This window comes from Oncorhynchus kisutch, linkage group LG21 (genome assembly GCF_002021735.2).
Source record: "Oncorhynchus kisutch isolate 150728-3 linkage group LG21, Okis_V2, whole genome shotgun sequence".
NCBI lineage: Eukaryota > Metazoa > Chordata > Actinopteri > Salmoniformes > Salmonidae > Oncorhynchus > Oncorhynchus kisutch.
In genome coordinates this window covers 13485997-13503599 of record NC_034194.2, presented here as the reverse complement: position 1 = coordinate 13503599, position 17603 = coordinate 13485997, and the positions used below count along the sequence as shown (strand labels likewise).

General features: G+C 42.3%; 2 protein-coding genes across 2 annotated transcripts; both read right to left on the bottom strand.

Annotated features, from left to right (window-relative positions):
* Nucleotides 1–2961: 2961 nt before the first annotated feature.
* Nucleotides 2962–4725, bottom strand: gja10b (gap junction protein alpha 10 b). Its single transcript, XM_020455069.2, has 2 exons — nucleotides 3319–4725; nucleotides 2962–3182 (listed from the first exon to the last, which is right to left on the bottom strand). Exons 1-2 carry the CDS (start codon nucleotides 4723–4725, stop codon nucleotides 3144–3146), a joined length of 1446 nt encoding a protein of 481 aa, XP_020310658.1. The 3' UTR covers nucleotides 2962–3143.
* A 1649-nt stretch (nucleotides 4726–6374) lies between these two features.
* Nucleotides 6375–17584, bottom strand: casp8ap2 (caspase 8 associated protein 2). The gene is made up of 10 exons (XM_020455037.2): nucleotides 17146–17584; nucleotides 16362–16461; nucleotides 15063–15140; nucleotides 14817–14920; nucleotides 14623–14697; nucleotides 14221–14336; nucleotides 11315–14013; nucleotides 7746–10695; nucleotides 7524–7623; nucleotides 6375–7406 (listed from the first exon to the last, which is right to left on the bottom strand). Exons 2-10 carry the CDS (start codon nucleotides 16414–16416, stop codon nucleotides 7347–7349), a joined length of 6237 nt encoding a protein of 2078 aa, XP_020310626.2. The 5' UTR covers nucleotides 16417–16461; nucleotides 17146–17584; the 3' UTR covers nucleotides 6375–7346.
* Between the last annotated feature and the right edge of the window lie 19 nt (nucleotides 17585–17603).

The following is a 17603-nucleotide window of genomic DNA, read 5'->3' as shown; positions in this document are numbered from 1 at the left end:
CGTTATTTTGTCCTTTTTTTTATATCTGCAAATGCAAATAAATATTGTTTACTTCGTCGTATTCTTTCCCTAAATCATAATCTGTACTTTTAAGGTGTAATTCGAAATTAACCAAAGGTATATGGACTATCTGATTAAAATCATATCAGATTTGAAATAAGGTGTAAAGTAGTCACATAAGAAGAGGACCCAAGTGTTTCTTGTCCCTTTGCACTGTGGGAAAGATGGTTTGGGAGGCAAAGAAAAGTCCAAGAGCCACAGTTGGAGAGTTACAGAACGCCACCTCCAAGCCAAAAGGCTATTTGGAAGGGTTTCTATTTTTTTTCAAATGCCTGTATTGTGAGCAACCAACAATTGTAAACACCTGGTGTTTGCTAAATGGCATTGGCACTTGGGTTGGAACCGGGTGCTATGGTCAGATGAGATTAAAATAAAGCTCTTTGGCCCCGCCCACCAGTGATCGATTTGGCCTCGAAAGAAGGATGCAGGAAATACCCCATACCTACTGTAAAATATGGTGGTGAATATTTGATGTTATGGGGCTGTTTTGCTTCCACTGGTACTGGGGCCCTTGTTAAGGTCCACGGCATCACGAGCTCTACCAAGTACCAGGACATTTTAGACAAAAACCTGGTTGCCTCTGCCAGGATGCTGAAACTTGGTCGCAAGTGGATCTTCCAGCAAGACAATCACCCAAAACACACCACAAAATCAACATCTCAGTCTCCGGACTTGAACTTCATTGAAAACCTGTGGTTTGAATTGAAGAGGGCTGTCCATAAGTACAGATGAAGGATATCAAGGATCTGGAAAGGTTCTGTATGGAGGAATGGTCAAATATCCCTCCCAATGTGTTTTTCAATCTCATAAAACATAATAGAAAAAGGCTCAGTGATGTTATCCTTGCAAGGGGAGGGTGCACAACGTATTGAAAACGGGTGCCAATAATTTTGACACATACTTTTTTGAGATTTTTTCATATTACTTGTTAAACAAAATATTGTTCAATTGCAATTGTATTAGTATAAAATAAAATCATATTCAAATTCTCTTCAGCATACAATATAGCTCAAGTATTTGTAATTATATAATTTTATACAGTCATTGTTTATCAAGGGTGCCAATAATTTTGGATGTGACATATTTGCATTTGAATAGTTGTACATCAGATCCTAGAAAAGCATTATGTACAAGCAAACAGGTTATAGATTTCTCAACGATATCAAGAAAGTTGAAGATATTATATTACATTTTTTGTAAAGCATCCAATGCAGGGTTCACAGAACAGTTTAAGATATTCATCAATAAATTCACATTTTGTTCATTTTGAAGAGCACTTCCATCTCTAACTTTACCATTGTTCTGTAGGATAAACAATATCAAAGTCCTTGAAAAAATAATCATATTTACATTTTGAGATCAAATATGTACATGGTGGAGTTTATCATCATATCCCACAATGTTTTACATGTATAATCAATCAAAATGTTGAATTATCATCTTATGAGAAGATGTCTTTTAGCAAAATGTCACTACAAGTAGCTTGCAGTCATATCACTTTGACAAAAAAATATAAAATTCCACGAATGCAATTACATTTGATGCCACAGATATTTTTTGCAAAGATTGCATTTGACATATCAAAAATTTGAAATTAGAACTACCCAAGCAAACATACACTGAACAAAAATATAAATGCAACATGTAAAGTGTTGGTCGCATGTTTCATGAGCTGAAATAAAAGATCCCAGAAATGTTCCATACACACAAAAAGCTTAATTCTCTCAAATGTTGTGCACAAATTTGTTTACATCGCTCTTAGTGAGCATTTCTCCTCCCATAGAATCCATCCACCTGATAGGTGTGGCATATCAAGATACTGATCAAACAGCATGATCATTACACAGGTGCACCTTGTGCTGGGGACAATAAAATCACATCACAATGCCACAAATGTCTCAAGTTTTGAGGGAGCATGCAGTTGGCATGCTGATTGCTGGAATGTCCACCCAAGCTGTTGCCAGATAATTGAATGTTCATTTCTCTTCCCATAACCCCATCACCACCATGGGGTACTCTGTTCACAACGTAGTCATCAGCAAACCACTCACCCACACCAAGCCGTACATGCTGTCTGCCATCTACCCGGTACAGTTGAAACCAGGATTCATCCGTGAAAAGCACACTTCTCCAGCGTGCGAGTGGCCATCAAAACTGAGCATTTGCCCACTGAAGTCAGTTATGACACCAAACAGCATTCAGGTCAAGACCCTGGTGAGGATGACGAGCACGCAGATGAGCTTCCCTGAAACGGTTTCATCAGCTGTCCAGGTGGCTGGTCTCAGACGATCCCACAGGTGAAGAAGCCGGATGTGGAAGTCCTAGTCTAGCGTGGTTACACATGGTCTGCGGTTGTGAGGCCGGTTGGAGGGGGCTTATGGTATGGGTAGACATAAGCTACCAATACTTTGATGAGATCCTGAGGCCCATTGTCGTGCCATTCATCCGCCGCCATCACCTTATGTTTCAGCATAATACATGGCCCCTTATTGCAAAGATCTGTACACAATTCCTGGAAGCTGACCTCCAGTTCTTCCATGGCCTACATATTCACCAGACATGTCACCCATTGAGCATGTTTGGGATGCTCTGGATCAACGTGTATGACAGCGTGTTCCAGTTCCCGTCAATATCCAGCAACTCCGCACAGCCATTGAAGAGGAGACAACATTCCACAGGCCACAATCAACAGCCTGATCAACTCTATGCGAAGAAGATGTCGTGCTGCATGAGGCAAATAGTGGTCACAACAGATACTGATTGGTTTTCTGATCCACGCCCCTACTTTTTTTATTTTTAAGGTACAGTATCTGTGACCAACAGATGCATATCCGTACTCCCAGTCATGTGAAATCCATAGATTAGGGCCTAATGGATTTCTATCAATTGACTGATGTCCTTATGTGAACTGTAACTCAGTAAAATTGCATGATACATTTATATTTTTGTTCAGTGTAACTATACTAACGCGTTTACTGCTCATCCACAATACATATGTTATTATGAATACAATTAGGCAATTAGAAGGGGAATGTTGCTTCGTAATCAGTGTCCCCAGATCCTTCTGGTTCCTCAGCCAGTTCTCACTTTTTCATGATTGAAGACAGTTCCAGAATCATGCTCTGAAAGATTGAAATATGCAACATGAGTTAGTCAGTAGTTATTTAATCTGAATCTTAGCCTTAGAAACACATGATGAGAATCCTACAATGCATCCTCCATTTAAAAAAAATTGTGTTGTGTAATAGTTCTACTTACCATTGACATTCTTCGTCCACTGGCTGGAGGCGGGGTCATAGGTGGGCTCTCTCCTTGGGCGATACGCTTGGCCTCTGTGTCCGTCCCACTCCCGGAGTTCGGGCTATCAGAAGGACTGTCCAGGTTGGTCTGAGAGAGTCCTCGGGACATGAAACTAGCCTTCCTCCCCGTGGGATAGTGACCACTGTCAGGTGAATCACTCATGTCACTGTAATCCTGCAGAGCGCTGACCCGGCTCTGTTTGCGTAGCTGGTTCCACAGGGCTGCTGGTATCTCCATATGGCTGGCCATAAGGGAAGGCCGTGGCTGTGCTCCACCGTGCCTGGGATGGCCTGAGCCTTTAGGCCCGTTGGAGTCATCACTGCTGCATGAGTGGTTCCTCTGGTCCAGGGTGTAGTGGTGCTCCACAGTCCTCAGCTGTCGCAGGGACTGGAGCTCAGTCTGTCTGAGGTACTGCTCTGAGTCGTTGGTGCCACCACTATCGTTGTGAGGAGCTACCGAATGCAGGTACAAGGGGATAGCATCCACGTGGCTGTTAGGGACCATTGTGTAGGCCGTCTGAGTGAGTTGCATCATCTTTTGGGGTGATGAGTTTGTGAGGACACACACCTGCTGGACCATGGAGTTTTTCTTGGACCTGAACACTAATAAGCTTTCGTCATCTGTACCTTTATTTCCATACAGACTTTGCTTGACTTTTTTCACTCCCAGGTGGAATATCTCGAGGAGATTCAAGAACAAAGAAACCCCAGCGATGACGAGCATGAAGATCATGAAAATGTTCTTCTCAGTTGGTCTGGACACAAAGCAATCCACACTGTTCGGGCAAGGCAATCTCTCACATTTGTACAAAGGATCCAGGCCAACTCCGTACAGCACATATTGTCCCACTATGAAGCCAATCTCTACCACTGACCTCGTCAAGATATGGAAAACATATGTGCGCAGCAAGGAGCCCCTGAGTGGAGCTTTCCTTACTCTCTTCTGTTCCTCCAGCTTCCTCAGCTCCCTCTCTATCCTCTGTCTGTCTTCATGAACGGGCTCAGCGCCCTCTAGCTCCGCTTTCAGGAAAGCTTTTTTCTTGTGTCTCTCTTTTTCAAGGGCCCTCAAACGGTACAGTGCATGTCCCATGTACACCAGAGAGGGAGAGGACACGAAAATGATTTGTAACACCCAGTATCGGATAAGAGAAATGGGGAATGCATCGTCGTAGCACACATTCTTACACCCAGGCTGGTCCGTGTTGCACACAAACTCACTCTGCTCATCGTCCCAAACATCCTCTGCTGCCACACCAAGAACGAGCATTCGGAATATAAAAAGGATGGTTAGCCAGATTTTTCCCACGATGGTTGAATGAATATGTACCTCTTCTAAGATACTCCCCAACAAGTTCCAATCCCCCATCTTCTGAGTCACATATCCTTATGCTATAAAAAAAGATTTGACATACATGAATTTCCACTAGGCCATGGTATTTTATAAATACCTCACAGGATAAGCACATTTTTCATAGTTTAGTGTGTATATTTTTCATGATGTAGACTGTTCAAGCAGGCAATATCAAAATAAAGGATTTAAGAGTAAGAAACAACTTACATGTCAACTAGGTTGTGTGTTCCACTTGCTTCAGAAATACCTGAAAATTTGGTAGAATGTACGTTTTGTTTCCACCCATTGACGAGGTAGGCGACCCATCTCTGAGAATCGCTACAGTGAGTGTATCGCCAATCTGTTGCAAGCAGGATTCATAGATTGCGAGGATCGATCCACCAAGCGACGGGACAATGGCCTGGGGCTTGTTTTACCACACAGTTGTTGATGGCAGGACATGTAACGTTACCAACAGCGCCAATCAGCTCACGGACTAGCTTTGACATGTCAAATGCATGCTATTTTTACTTTCCAAATAGCTTTTGATCTTCACTGTATGCTGGTGTTATGTTTATATATGATCTAAATCTGCTAACTAAATGTTTTCAAATGACCAAGTCAAAATGAACAATCTATTGGGCCAGACATAATGCTCAACGAGTCATGCCCCATCTCATAGTTCACTGTACGGTGGGCTATTTGAGGCACTGGACTAGTCTGGCAACAGACCAACCAGACCCCCCCCAAAGTTCTGTTAATTAAATAAATGAAAACTGTTAACAGATGACACAATTAGAACAACATATTCACATGGTTTCCATTGATATTTAGTAGCCCATTTAGATTCCTAAAAATGAGTTAACAATTTAATCATTGGAAAGAAAAATCAATTACGGAATGTATTGAACACTTACTTTTACATTGTGTGGTTGCAATAGCCACCATTAAAGGGATAGACCACCCAAATTATAACATGGCATATTGGTTTCCTTACCCTATAAAACAGTCTATGGACAAGGTGTGACAGCAATCTAGGCTTTGGTTTAGTTTACCTGGCCGTTTCAAAGGCTAACTTTTTAGCATTTGTGGTACAAATCCAACGCAAGTCAATGTTATCTACATTAGCGGCCAGTTAAACAATACCAAAGACCGGATTGCTGTCATACCTTCTCCCTAGACTGTTTACAGGGTAAGGAATCCAAAACATATTTTTGTGAAATATCCCTTTAATACACCCAAATGTGAGTCTCAACCCCATGATCCCATTCCATGACATTCATTTCTCATGAAAGAGAAGGTGGCCTTTACAATCACTCTGCTATAACCAACTTCATTCAACTTTTGTTTCAGTGAGCTAAGGCAAGTACATCCTTAGGCACTGACCTCAATTCCCATACTTCGTGGCCCAGTTTCTGGATATTTATATTAGAGCATGTATTACCTTGAAACATTGCCCTCCAGAAGGATTAATTATTAATGAACAATATCCCATGACAGCTGTTGCAGCAAAAATAAGTGTGCTGAACTTTGACCATGAAACTTTCATACTTTTGGCCAGAAGATATGCTGCCCATTGCTAATAAAACCTAAGCAGCAGTTGAGAATGTGCCTAAAATATGCTGTACTCATTCGGGTGCTAAGTAGTCATTGAGTTCAATTTCCATTAATAAATCAAAACCAAGTTAAATAAATACACTTTATTTACAAAACCAAAATATGCACAATATACAGTGTACATTTGTTTAACCAGGAAGTCACTCATCCAAAACCAACCAACCAACCAAAAATCTGACAGGAAATGTTCCCCTTAAAATCCTTAATTTCTATAAACATACCACCTTGAATCGTACAGAAAATGGAACGTGTACGCCGTATTTATTCATTTAACTGACCATCTTGAAGTCAGTACAATATATATCCAAAATAGAATACTGTTGACATACCGTACATTAAAATGTACTTTCTGCCATGTGACCGTACAGCATTAAATAAGATATAAATGTGACCTGAATTGTACTTCCAATCTTTATTTCCAAACAAACCCCCCCCCCCCCCCCCCCCCCAGACGTTGTATAAAAAAGTAACTTTAGTACATACGACAATGCTCCATAAAAGTATCAGAGCAACTCCCCTTTTACTGCTAAAATGCGTCAATTAGTTCAGATTAAATGTATGATTGCAGCAGTGTTTAACTCCACATACGGTATAAACTTGCTGGGGCATATTAAGAGTTGTGAAGTTGATATGGGATATTGCCCAGGATCAACATGGTGGATTAGATTTAACGCAAACAAAAAGAAAAAAATACCAGTGCAGATGTACCAAAACAGCTTATACGAGTTGTATTCATTTAGGCCGTGGGGAGATGATACATTGAAGCAGTGTGGATGTTACCTCAAGGATATTCTGATCCTTGCTGACCACCCCTCAACAAAAAAAAACAACAAAAAATCAGTTTGAGATCTAGTTGGTTTGGCCATCTAGTATGTTCCAGGGCCATCAATTACAGGGATCAAATTCAGATGATCTGCTTCTGCTCATTCGTCAAATGGGAAATTCGAGCCTTGACCTTGCGACATCTGAGTTAAAAAAAAAAAAAAGCATAGTGCATGAAATCTTCATTGAATGAAGAAAAATTCTACGATTCTGGAAAGTCAACTTGCCATCTTCTTCTTCTTAAAAAGCTTCATCAGCTGGGAAAATCTCTCTGCAATCTAAAAGATATATATATATATATATTTTTAAATACTCAAATATACAGAACCGACATTAATGCTCAGCAATAACTACTAGTCTCAAATCAAAACACAGCAAATTAGGTAAAGACATACCTGAGCGGGTGTCTTGTTCATCTTCTCCGATAGGGAAGAGAAAGTATCTGGAGAGGCACCTTTCATCTTCAGCGCGAGGAGAATATCTCGGTCTTCATCCCTTTAAAAGAAAATGACGGTTTTACGTGATAATCATGACACTTGACCTTGAAGACTCCCCCAACAGCTAACATGCAAGATGGTACGTAAACGAAAAGGCATGAATGTTAAAACCCAACTCACCTTGTCCAAGTCACCACCACTGCACCCTTTTTTATGATGATATTCTTGGCAGACAGGCTGTTGGGTGATGGGGTAGACTGGGGTGGAGTAGTGACTTTACTTCTCTCGCTCTTGGAGCTTCTAGTCTCCTTTCCTTTGGCCCTTTTTGAGGACTTCTTTTTATGCTTTATGATCTTCTCAGGGATCACCTCCTTTTTAGGCCGCTTTGCTTTCATTTCGACGTGGTGCCTTGTCCGCTTTTTCCCCGTCTTACCCTTGCTGTGGTCCCTCTCCGGCGTGTCTTCTATGATGGTGAGGCATGGTGAAGATAGCGCAGATGCTGTTTCGGTGCTTGTGGAAAGGTAGAAGGGAGGACTGGCCTCTGAAAAATGGGTTTTAGAAGGAGTTTTCCCTGTGGGATGAGCTTGGTCTTTGCCATGTTGTTCTCCTCCTGGTGGTGTTTGAGGGCTTGAGACAGCCCTTGGATTGATGTCTGCACTTATGGGGTAGATGCCTGGGTTGGTGCAGTTGACTTGTGGGCTTGTGGAGTTGACACATGGGTAGCTTGAGTTTGTGTCTGGGTTGGTGGAGTTATTTCCTGGGTAGGTAGAGTTTACACTTCCTGGGCTTGAAGAGTTGACTCCTTGGCTTGTTGATTTAATTCCTAGGCATGTGGGGTTGACCACTAGGCTGGTGGAGTTGTTGCCTAGGTTGGAGAAGTTGATGCCTAGGTTGGTGAAGTTGACACCTGAGTTGTTGGAGTTGATGTCTGGGCTGGTGTTTGCATGCCGTATCCTGACAATGAAATGATCATTTGACTTCTCCATCACTACTGCCTGCATGGGCAAGTGAGGCTTGAAGTGAAACAGGGGGTTAACAGGAGCCTCCCTGGTCCTGCCAGCACCGCTTGACCCACCGCTGGAGTTGTCTGTGTCCAGGGCAAGGTGAATGTCCTGCTCTGTAGCGTCTTCCCCATCCATAAGAGCATCCTCACTGAAATGTGCACTGATGACACTATCTGGAGCAGACGTGGGCTCCACGTTGGCTGGGTGCAAGAAGCTGAGGTGATTGTCAGACTTGAGAGGTGAAGGAATTGTGAGGGAGACAGCCAGATCTTCTGCCAAAATGGAATAAGATCTCTGCGAGAACACACTGGACTGCGATGTCATTTTGTCTTCTGGCAGGCTGGAGGGCACCTCTAACATGCAACTCTCATCCAACAAAGCTGGATTTAGTGGAATTTGGACTTTTGAATTTGGAGAAGAAAACTTGCAAGGTGAAATAGAAGACCATGTGGCAATGACTTTAGAGGGAGTACCAACTTTGGTTGTGGTACCAACTTTGCTTGGGGTGGTAACGCCTCGGAAGCGCTCTCCTTTCCGAGGAGTACCAAGAGGCCAGCCCTGATTGTCCCCAGCTGAGACACTAGTTTCTAGCAGATCAGACCCTTGTAAGAGACACTTGAAGATCTCTCCCATCTGGGAGTCTGTCACCAGGTTGAATGTTAGGTTGGAGGCTTGCTGTTCTGTGAGGATTTCGAAGTCAGACTTGTCATGGAGTGAGCCATTTTGAGACAGCCGGCGAACATAGGCAGCTGTTTTCTCAGCAGATGAAGGGCTGTTTGATGATAAGATCTCTAACCCGTGTTGCAAAGGAGGTTGCATTGGAGGTTGCATAAGAGGATGATCTGAGGTTTGAGGCTCTGATTCCTTATCTTCTTCAAATGACATTTTAATATTTTTGCCTCTTCCAAGACCGGTTTTGCAAGGGGGGAGAGTCTGAGCCCTGGTTCTTTTTATGTTGGGTTCAACACACTCTGTTAATTCCTCTTGCGGTCTTTTACTTGCAGATGTTCTGGACACACAATTAGTTTTTTGTACCGCTCCCTGCGGTCTTTTGAGTTTAGAGGCTGTGGACACCGATGACATCACTGGCTGCTTGGGGGACTTCACTGGCTGCTTGGGAGACTTCACTGGCTGCTTGGGAGACTTCACTGGCTGCTTGGGAGACTTCACTGGCTGCTTGGGAGACTTCACTGGCTGCTTGGGAGACTTCACTGGCTGCTTGGGAGACTTCACTGGCTGCTTGGGAGACTTCACTGGCTGCTTGGGAGACTTCACTGGCGGCTTGGGAGACTTCACTGGCTGCTTGGAGAGACTCAAGTCCCTTTTTTCAGCTCCTGCAGACTGGTTTCCATTTGAGGATTTGCAAACACTTCTCAGAGCAGTCTGGATTTCCTTGAATAAGAAGTCTAACTGCACATTCACAAATTCCCACAGTTTCGACTTCATATTAAGTGGTTCCTGGTCAAAGATGCGGTTGACAATGCCATTATTTGATAACTTACTCAAAACAGACATTATGTTGTTCTTCAGTTTCACTTTGAGGTCATCTTCTTGGCTGCATAGTTTGGTAAAGCTGACACTATCAACAAAGTCTGTAAAAGAGTCAAGGGACATGTCCATAACACCGCAGAAGCGTTCCTTAGAGAAGGTTGAACGAAGCTTCATGTACTTTTTCCTGCACGCATAGCGGATCTTTACAAACATGGCCATAACCTCCTCCACGGTACACAAGGCAGCTTTGGGTAACGGAGGTTGAACCGTTTTATAGCGAGCTTTTGACATGGGGCTTCCAACTGGTGAAGTCAAGGTTTTACTTAAGAGTTTAGAAATCCCTTTCTCTTCAGGCAACTTCTTGGAAAGTCTAGGGGATGACTTGGGAATTTGTTGACTTTTAACCGTGCTTGTGGGCCTAACCGTTTTGGCTGGAGAACTTGGCGTGATAGGAGTTTCTTCCCCTTCACTAAGAATTTCACCCTCTTCCAATTCATCCTCAGGGCTGGAAGAACAGACAGAAGCCCGATCCACATCTTGTTGTGTAGCACTTGCAATGGAGCGGCCAGGATTCTTGTTCTCCATATTCACATCCAACTTCTTTGGATTGGGATCCCCAGCAGCACTGGTAAACTCTGTCAAATACAATATTTTTGGTTTCATTAGCAAAGTAAAAAGGCATGACCTGTAGGCCTATGTTGACAAAGTAAATTAAGTGTCATGGAATTAGGCAGATGATTACAAACATAGGCTATTGCTGCATCTTCTTAACTTTGACAATAATGAAACATTTTCATAAAATTAATAAAAAATCTTAACCATACCCATGGTGACATATCTTAAGGAGCAACTCCAACACTTTCCAACGTCATTTTATCATCTCCAGGACAATACCATTGTCTACATGTGAACACAACTTTAGAAAGTTCTACCCGACTACATCATTAAAAATTGAAACATTTTAAACCTGAGATTCGCTGTGATGTGGGGAGCAAGAAAATACTCTCCCCTCTGGCTAGAAACTCGTTGTAGACTTTGAAAAATCAACTTTTCATTCAAAAAAGAAAAATAAATAATAATCCCACCCTGTTATGTCACAAAGAAGCATTTTTTTATTTAGGACCTTTCCCATCTTTTTAACAACATATCATAGAAACGCACCTTAGATGTACATGTAGACTCTGGTATGGTGCTGTAATGAATACGAGGTTCATTGTCATTTAAGTGATGAATTGTCATTTAAGTGATGCTTACCTTTGCGAAGACTCTTGACGTAAGCAGGTTTGCTGTGACATGGCGGCTGATGGCTTTTCCTCATTGGACGGACTGGGCTTGTGAGTGGGCTGATGGCATCTGGAATACCTTTAAGGCTGCCCAGTGTAAGCATCATCGAGTCCTCATCATGGGCCAACGGAATGGAGCTAGAGGGCTCAACATTCACGTCCTCATTCTCTGTGTGACTTGGCTCAGAATCCAGGGACTTCTTTGGCGTTTGTGACAAGCCACTGTTGTGCTGTGCTGATGGTGCAACCTCTCCCGTTGTGCTGCTCACCTTAGACACCTCAAAACCGCTCAACGGTGAACCTTGTACCACAACAGTCCTCTCTTTCTCACACTCCAGAGGTATCTCTGTGGCATCTTCAACGATCTCAGATGTAATGCAGATCTCTGGAATTACCTCCATGCTAATCGTACTGGAAACACCATGCTTGGAAATATCTTGCACCTCTGCTGTCACGTCTAGACTAGAGGTTGAAATAACAGAGGCAGGCAGTGGCAATTGCAGAGATTCCGATGGTTCTTTTCCTGAAACACCTTCAACAGCAGGATGTCCCACGCAGACAGCAGCGGGTGGAACTTGTGTCACAGTTTGACTTTCACAGACCAAAGCACTGGGAGTTTTACCGTTTGGCTTACACACCCAATTGTCAGTAATAAGAACTACATTTTCCATTGAATGGTCAGGGGTAAATCCGTTAGACGATAGGCCAGTGTCCGTATTTGAATTGTTTCCACAATTCCCAGCCACAGTAGTAGCAGTGACAGCAGCAGCAGTAAAATCCTCAGAATCACTCACTTTATTTGCAGAGGCACAGTCTTCAGGTCTGTTTTTCAGTGTAGTTCTCAAAACAATGGCACAGACTGGAGCTGAAACACAAACCTCTCTGGGAGGTTCTGGTGTGGTGGGTTCAGTCCTCTGATCCACTGTGGCCTCCGGCAGCTCAGGCTTACCTTCAGAGACACCTTGGACAATAATGTCTTCCACTTCTAACTGGCACTTAGGTTGCTTTTTGGCCACTGTGGCCTCAGTCAGACCTTTGTTAGCATCCTGACAAGGTTCTTTGTCTGTATGTCTAAGGTCAATACTTCCAGGTCCTGAAGACATTGGGATTTCTGAAGAGGGCTGTACCACTGGGTCCTCGAAGACCTCGTCGGTCTCTACCACACTGCTGTTGATTTCGTCTAAGATGAGTAAGTTGTCTAGATCAGGCTGTCCACTGTCTTCCGCTGACTGGTCTTCAGGAACTTCCTCAGGTGGTGTGCCCTCCTGTTCCTTGGTTTCAGCAAGCCGTCTTGGTTTTTTAACTGGCGACAGGGTAAGATTCAGAGTTTCCATGAAACTTAACTTTCTGTTTGGACCGGTTTCCTCTACAGAGCTTTTCGCAGCCACTTTAGCCTCAGATGGAAGAAATTCAGACTTCTCACCTGTCTTTTGCCCCCCGACTTTACTGTCGTCCATTGTCTTGTCCTTACTGACGTCCGTACTGCATCGGTCACTTTCCTTTGCTCTTCTTCTCTCTGTACAAGTGCTTTTTCTTTCTCCTGATTTTTTTGATGTATTCTTTTCTTTTCTGACCTCATCCTCTCTTCTTCTCTCCTCTTTCCTTCGATGGTCCCTTGGAGGACTTGTCCCTCCCTTGCGATTAAAAGATTCACTGGATCGTTCAGTGACACTGGCTTGGTTCAAATAGGCATGCTTTCTGTTAGAGGAAATGTCCTTAGTACCTCTACTATGCCTATTACCATCACCCTTATCACGCCTGAGCTCCTGATAATGCCGACTAGAACCCATTGATTGATAGGCTGCACAATCTTTAGACAATCCTTCGGAAGTGCGGTCAGAGGAAGCAGTGCAATGCAAAATGTCAGAGGTTGGATTTTTAGCCCGCTCTGATCTCCTACGTACCTCAACATCTGAGAGACGAGGGCATCTGCTTGACTTGGAGTTATATTTTCGCTGATCATTTGAGTGGGACAGCCTCGGATTTCCACCTCCGCCTTCTCTGTGCTTGGTTTGTTTCGGCTCGTCTGACGGGTGAAGTTCACGTGTAGGGTGTCTATTCACAGAGTCCTGGCTGGAACTACCAACAGTGCGTTTCACTGGAGCTTCTGAATCTCCTTTAGCAGTCTTTGAAGTGACAGGAAGAGGTGGTCTGAGAACTGTTGCATCAAGAAGAGGTGGTCTGAGAACTGTTGCATCAAGAAGAGGTGGTCTGAGAACTGTTGTATCAGGAAGAGGTGGTCGGAAAACTGTTGCATCAGAGGGGGTTGGAGGGAGAAGGGGGTGGACCACATCTCTGTCTTTACAGAGGAGCTGGCTAAGATCCTTTACAACACAATCCTGTCTAGGACGCGGGGGTTGGCTTGGTGGAGGCTGCCCTGTAAGATTCTGTCTAGTTGGAACTAGTGGTTGGCTAAGTTGAGACGGCCCCGTAGGATTCAGTCGGGTTGGAACTTGTGGTTGGCTAAGTTGAGACGGCCCCGTAGGATTCAGTCGGGTTGGAACTTGTGGTTGGCTAGGTTGTGACTGCCCCGTAGGATTCAGTCGGGTGGGAACTTGTGGTTGGCTAGGTTGTGACTGCCCCGTAGGATTCTGTCTGGTTGGAATTTGATTTCTCAGGCAGTTCATCTGAGATTGATGGTGAACTACAGGACCCCTCCTTGGCCTGAAACTAAAAGTTGAAACATAATTTACTCACATGCCTAGATTTACAGAGAGTTCATAGAAAGTATACATTTACCTAATGGGTACATAGAAAATTTGTATTTTTTGTTCTTGCCTGTCCCCGTTGGACATGTACATCCCTAAATAACTGTAAGTACCCTGCCAACTATGAGTTACCACTTCACAGGTGTATACAAAGGTCCAAGACACTTACCTTTGGCTCAACCTATTTATCTCCTCGTCCTTCCGCACAACCTCCATTTTAGCTGTTTTGATGAGCGCACAGATGTTCTTCTTCAGGCGGCTGTTCTCGGTGTTCAGCGTTGTATTCTTCAAAGTGAAAACGCATGTCAAGCACGTAAGTGGTAACACTAACTTACACTAACTGTAATGTAATTAGTTCTGGACAAGAGCGTCTCCTAAATGACTAAAAATGTAAATGGGATAATCAATGTAATAATTTTGCCAATTATCCTTTTCATCACGACAGAATGACATTCATGATTGTCATGGAACATTTTTATTTGTACAATCCAATTATTTCAAGTACTGGTTATTATTATTTCAAGGGGTACTACTAATACACGAGTGACACTTAAGACTTTCTATTACAAACCTGTGTTTCAGTCTGCTGCAACCTTCTCATTAACTCATCAACTTGGCTTTGTGCTGCATTGAATCTTGTCCTCAACTGTAATAAGATAGGGGGTTATAATTAATAACTAATGGGAAAAGAAGCTGTGTACCAGCATTCCATTTAAGACAAAAAAAAAATGCATATATGAATTGGATAAGCATTATGGTACACACCTCATTGTAGGAAGACTCTCTATCCTGCTGTTCCTCTGTTATGATTTCCTCATATAAATCCATATATTTCAGATTCTGTGGTGAGAGGAGTGTGTAATTCCTTTCTGTAATAAGATCGCACAAATACAAAGTATGTTATCAGTTCTCATATCAGCAACGTGGGTATCTTTTATACTTGTAAAAATATATATATCTGACTCAGACCATCTCGTAAAGAACCAATGTGTGCGTTTGAGTGATGTTTACCTGCGTTGGAATTCTTCTTTGGACTTTCTAAACCAAAATAAATATCCACAGAGTCTTCATTGAAAGCTGCTGTGGTATCTGTGGGGTAAAAGTATCGCAAAGTTACCCACATATTGCACTTCTGTAATTTCATCACATGGAATAACATTACTGCAGAAATGCCTTGTATTATTGGATACAGTACAGATAATATGCTTTTGTAGTAAGGTATGTGTATTTTCTTTGAGTGCATAAATCCGGTATGGCTCGACCCTTACCGAACAATACAAGAGGGAATAGGAGAATTCATACTTTTCCATAAGAGTGCTTTGTGACAGAACAGTTATACAATAAGAATACAGATCAACTCATGGCAGTAACTATACTGAACAACAATATAAAACGCAACATGTGAAGTGTTGGTCTAATGTTTCATGAGCCGAGATAAAAGATCTTTGAAATGTTCCATATGCACAAAAAGCTTCTCTCAATTTTTGTGCACAATTTTGTTTACTTCTCTCAGCTACAGACAATTTTCTGAGAAGACCGATTTTTAGGGAGCTGACAAACACTGCTCTAGCTCTGTCACATTTCACTGTAGATGTAGAAGTGCGCCATAGGCAGATAGGGCAGATTGAGAAGCATCCAATGAGACGCATCCAATGCAAAAAAAACACATCTCTAGCTTAAACTGATTTTTTAGCAGGGATTGTTTTTAAAAATTATGCTAATTCGATTTTCAACCTTAGGGGGATGTATTAAAGTATCTGTGACCAACAACTGCATATCTGTATTCACAGTCATAAGAAATCCATAGATTAGGGACTAATGAATTTATGTAAATTAACTGATTTCCTTATATGAACTGTAAATCTTTGCAATTGTTGCATTTATATTTTTCTTCAGTGTACTTTAAGGAAGTTGTACCATGTCTTTCAGCAGCCCATCTGTAAATTTTTTGCACCCCAGTATCTCTACTTGCACATCATAATCTGCACATCTATCACTCCAGTGTTAATGCTAAATTGCAATTGTTTCACCACTATGGCCTATTTATTGCCTTACCTCCCTAATCTTACTACATTTGCACACACTGTATATAGATTTTTCTATTGTTTTATTGACTGTACGTTTGTTTATCCCATGTGTAACTCTGTGTTGTTGTTTTTGTCCCACTGCTTTGCGTTATCTTGGTCGGGTTGCAGTTGTCAATGAGAACTGCTTCTCAACTGGCCGACCTGGTTAAATAAAGGTGAAATAAAACTAATAAAACAATACACCATCTATGGACAGTGAAATAGGTTATAGCATTGTACTCACTATGGTGGTCTTGGCTGAGGTCACCATACACTTCATCCATCAAATCCCCCTCCATTCTCCTGATGCTCAATCAATGGCTCAGAGATGTACCTGGAAGTAGCTGGAAGAAACGATGCATAATTTGTGAGAAGTCCAGATATCTTGAAATTGGTGAGGTCGATTGGAAAAGTGCTCAGCAACACATTTGGACCTTCTAGAGACTAATGCCTGGATTTTAAAATGGGTGAAGTTAAGTTATCTTGTAGCATGATCACACAACTAGCTAGCTCTTATAATTATCAGTAAGCTTTCTAATGTCAACTACTGTAGCTAGTTGTTAACAGTAAGCTGCCTAATGTCAACTAGCAAGCTACCTAGGATCTAAGAAGCATAACGTTACAAAACATGTTACTCTGGCTGGAATGGCTAGCACAAGGGCTTCTGCTGGGTTGGTGGTAGCTACTAACTAGTACCAATGCCTAGATTGAGTAGCTAGTAAGCTTGTTAGTTAGCCAGTCATTTAGTTAACAAAACAATTATGTTTGTAGTTCATTGAGCAAACTTAAAATCAACTATGTCGGCTCCTTGTAACGTCACATGCACAAAGGGCAAGGATATGATGGAATGACACAGCCACAAAATAGTTACCGTTACCATACTTTAGCTAGCGGACTGACACAAGCCAGCTAACGTTAGCTAGCTATGGGACCCACACAAACGCACCCATCTACAAACTCAAGACACGGAGGAACATTAAATCATGAAAAAACCTTGGAATGTGAATTTACACAAAATATTTACTCACCATATGACAATCGATTCTAAGAATGTTGTTTAGCATGTTATTATGCTTTATCATCTGTTTACAATCACTGTCGCGACGACTCGACAACCTTCTTCAGGGAGCAGGAAATAACGACATTTTCCCGCGGTCTCTGCAAGACACACGCAGCGCCTCTTCCGGGACTTTCAAGCATTCAAAATAAAATGATTAAATAAAAACAGCCTATTGTTTAGGCCAGACTCAATCAAAGCCAAAGTCAATAAAATACTTTCTAATCATAGGACACCACAGTTTCACACCTCGAAAACGCTGTCATTAAATTGTGAATAATCTTTAATCGGAACCTCCTAGTAAATATATTTATAACTATGTCCTTGTTCTATCTGTGCTCTTGGGTGTCTTTTATGAAATTTGTTTAGATTTATGCAAAGCAAAAAGCATCTTTCTCAAGTAGGTATGCCTGTCGCTTCCATTGGCGT

Coding starts and splice junctions, on each gene's coding strand:
- gja10b (XM_020455069.2), bottom strand. CDS start 4,725: ATGGGGGATTGGAACTTGTTGGGGAGTATCTTAGAAGAGGTACATATT. Junction 3,183..3,318: donor GTGGACGAAGAATGTCAATG/GTAAGTAGAACT, acceptor TCAATCTTTCAG/AGCATGATTCTGGAACTGTC.
- casp8ap2 (XM_020455037.2), bottom strand. CDS start 16,416: ATGGAGGGGGATTTGATGGATGAAGTGTATGGTGACCTCAGCCAAGAC. Junction 14,921..15,062: donor AAAGAAGAATTCCAACGCAG/GTAAACATCACT, acceptor ATCTTATTACAG/AAAGGAATTACACACTCCTC. Junction 7,407..7,523: donor TGAACAAGACACCCGCTCAG/GTATGTCTTTAC, acceptor TATATCTTTTAG/ATTGCAGAGAGATTTTCCCA.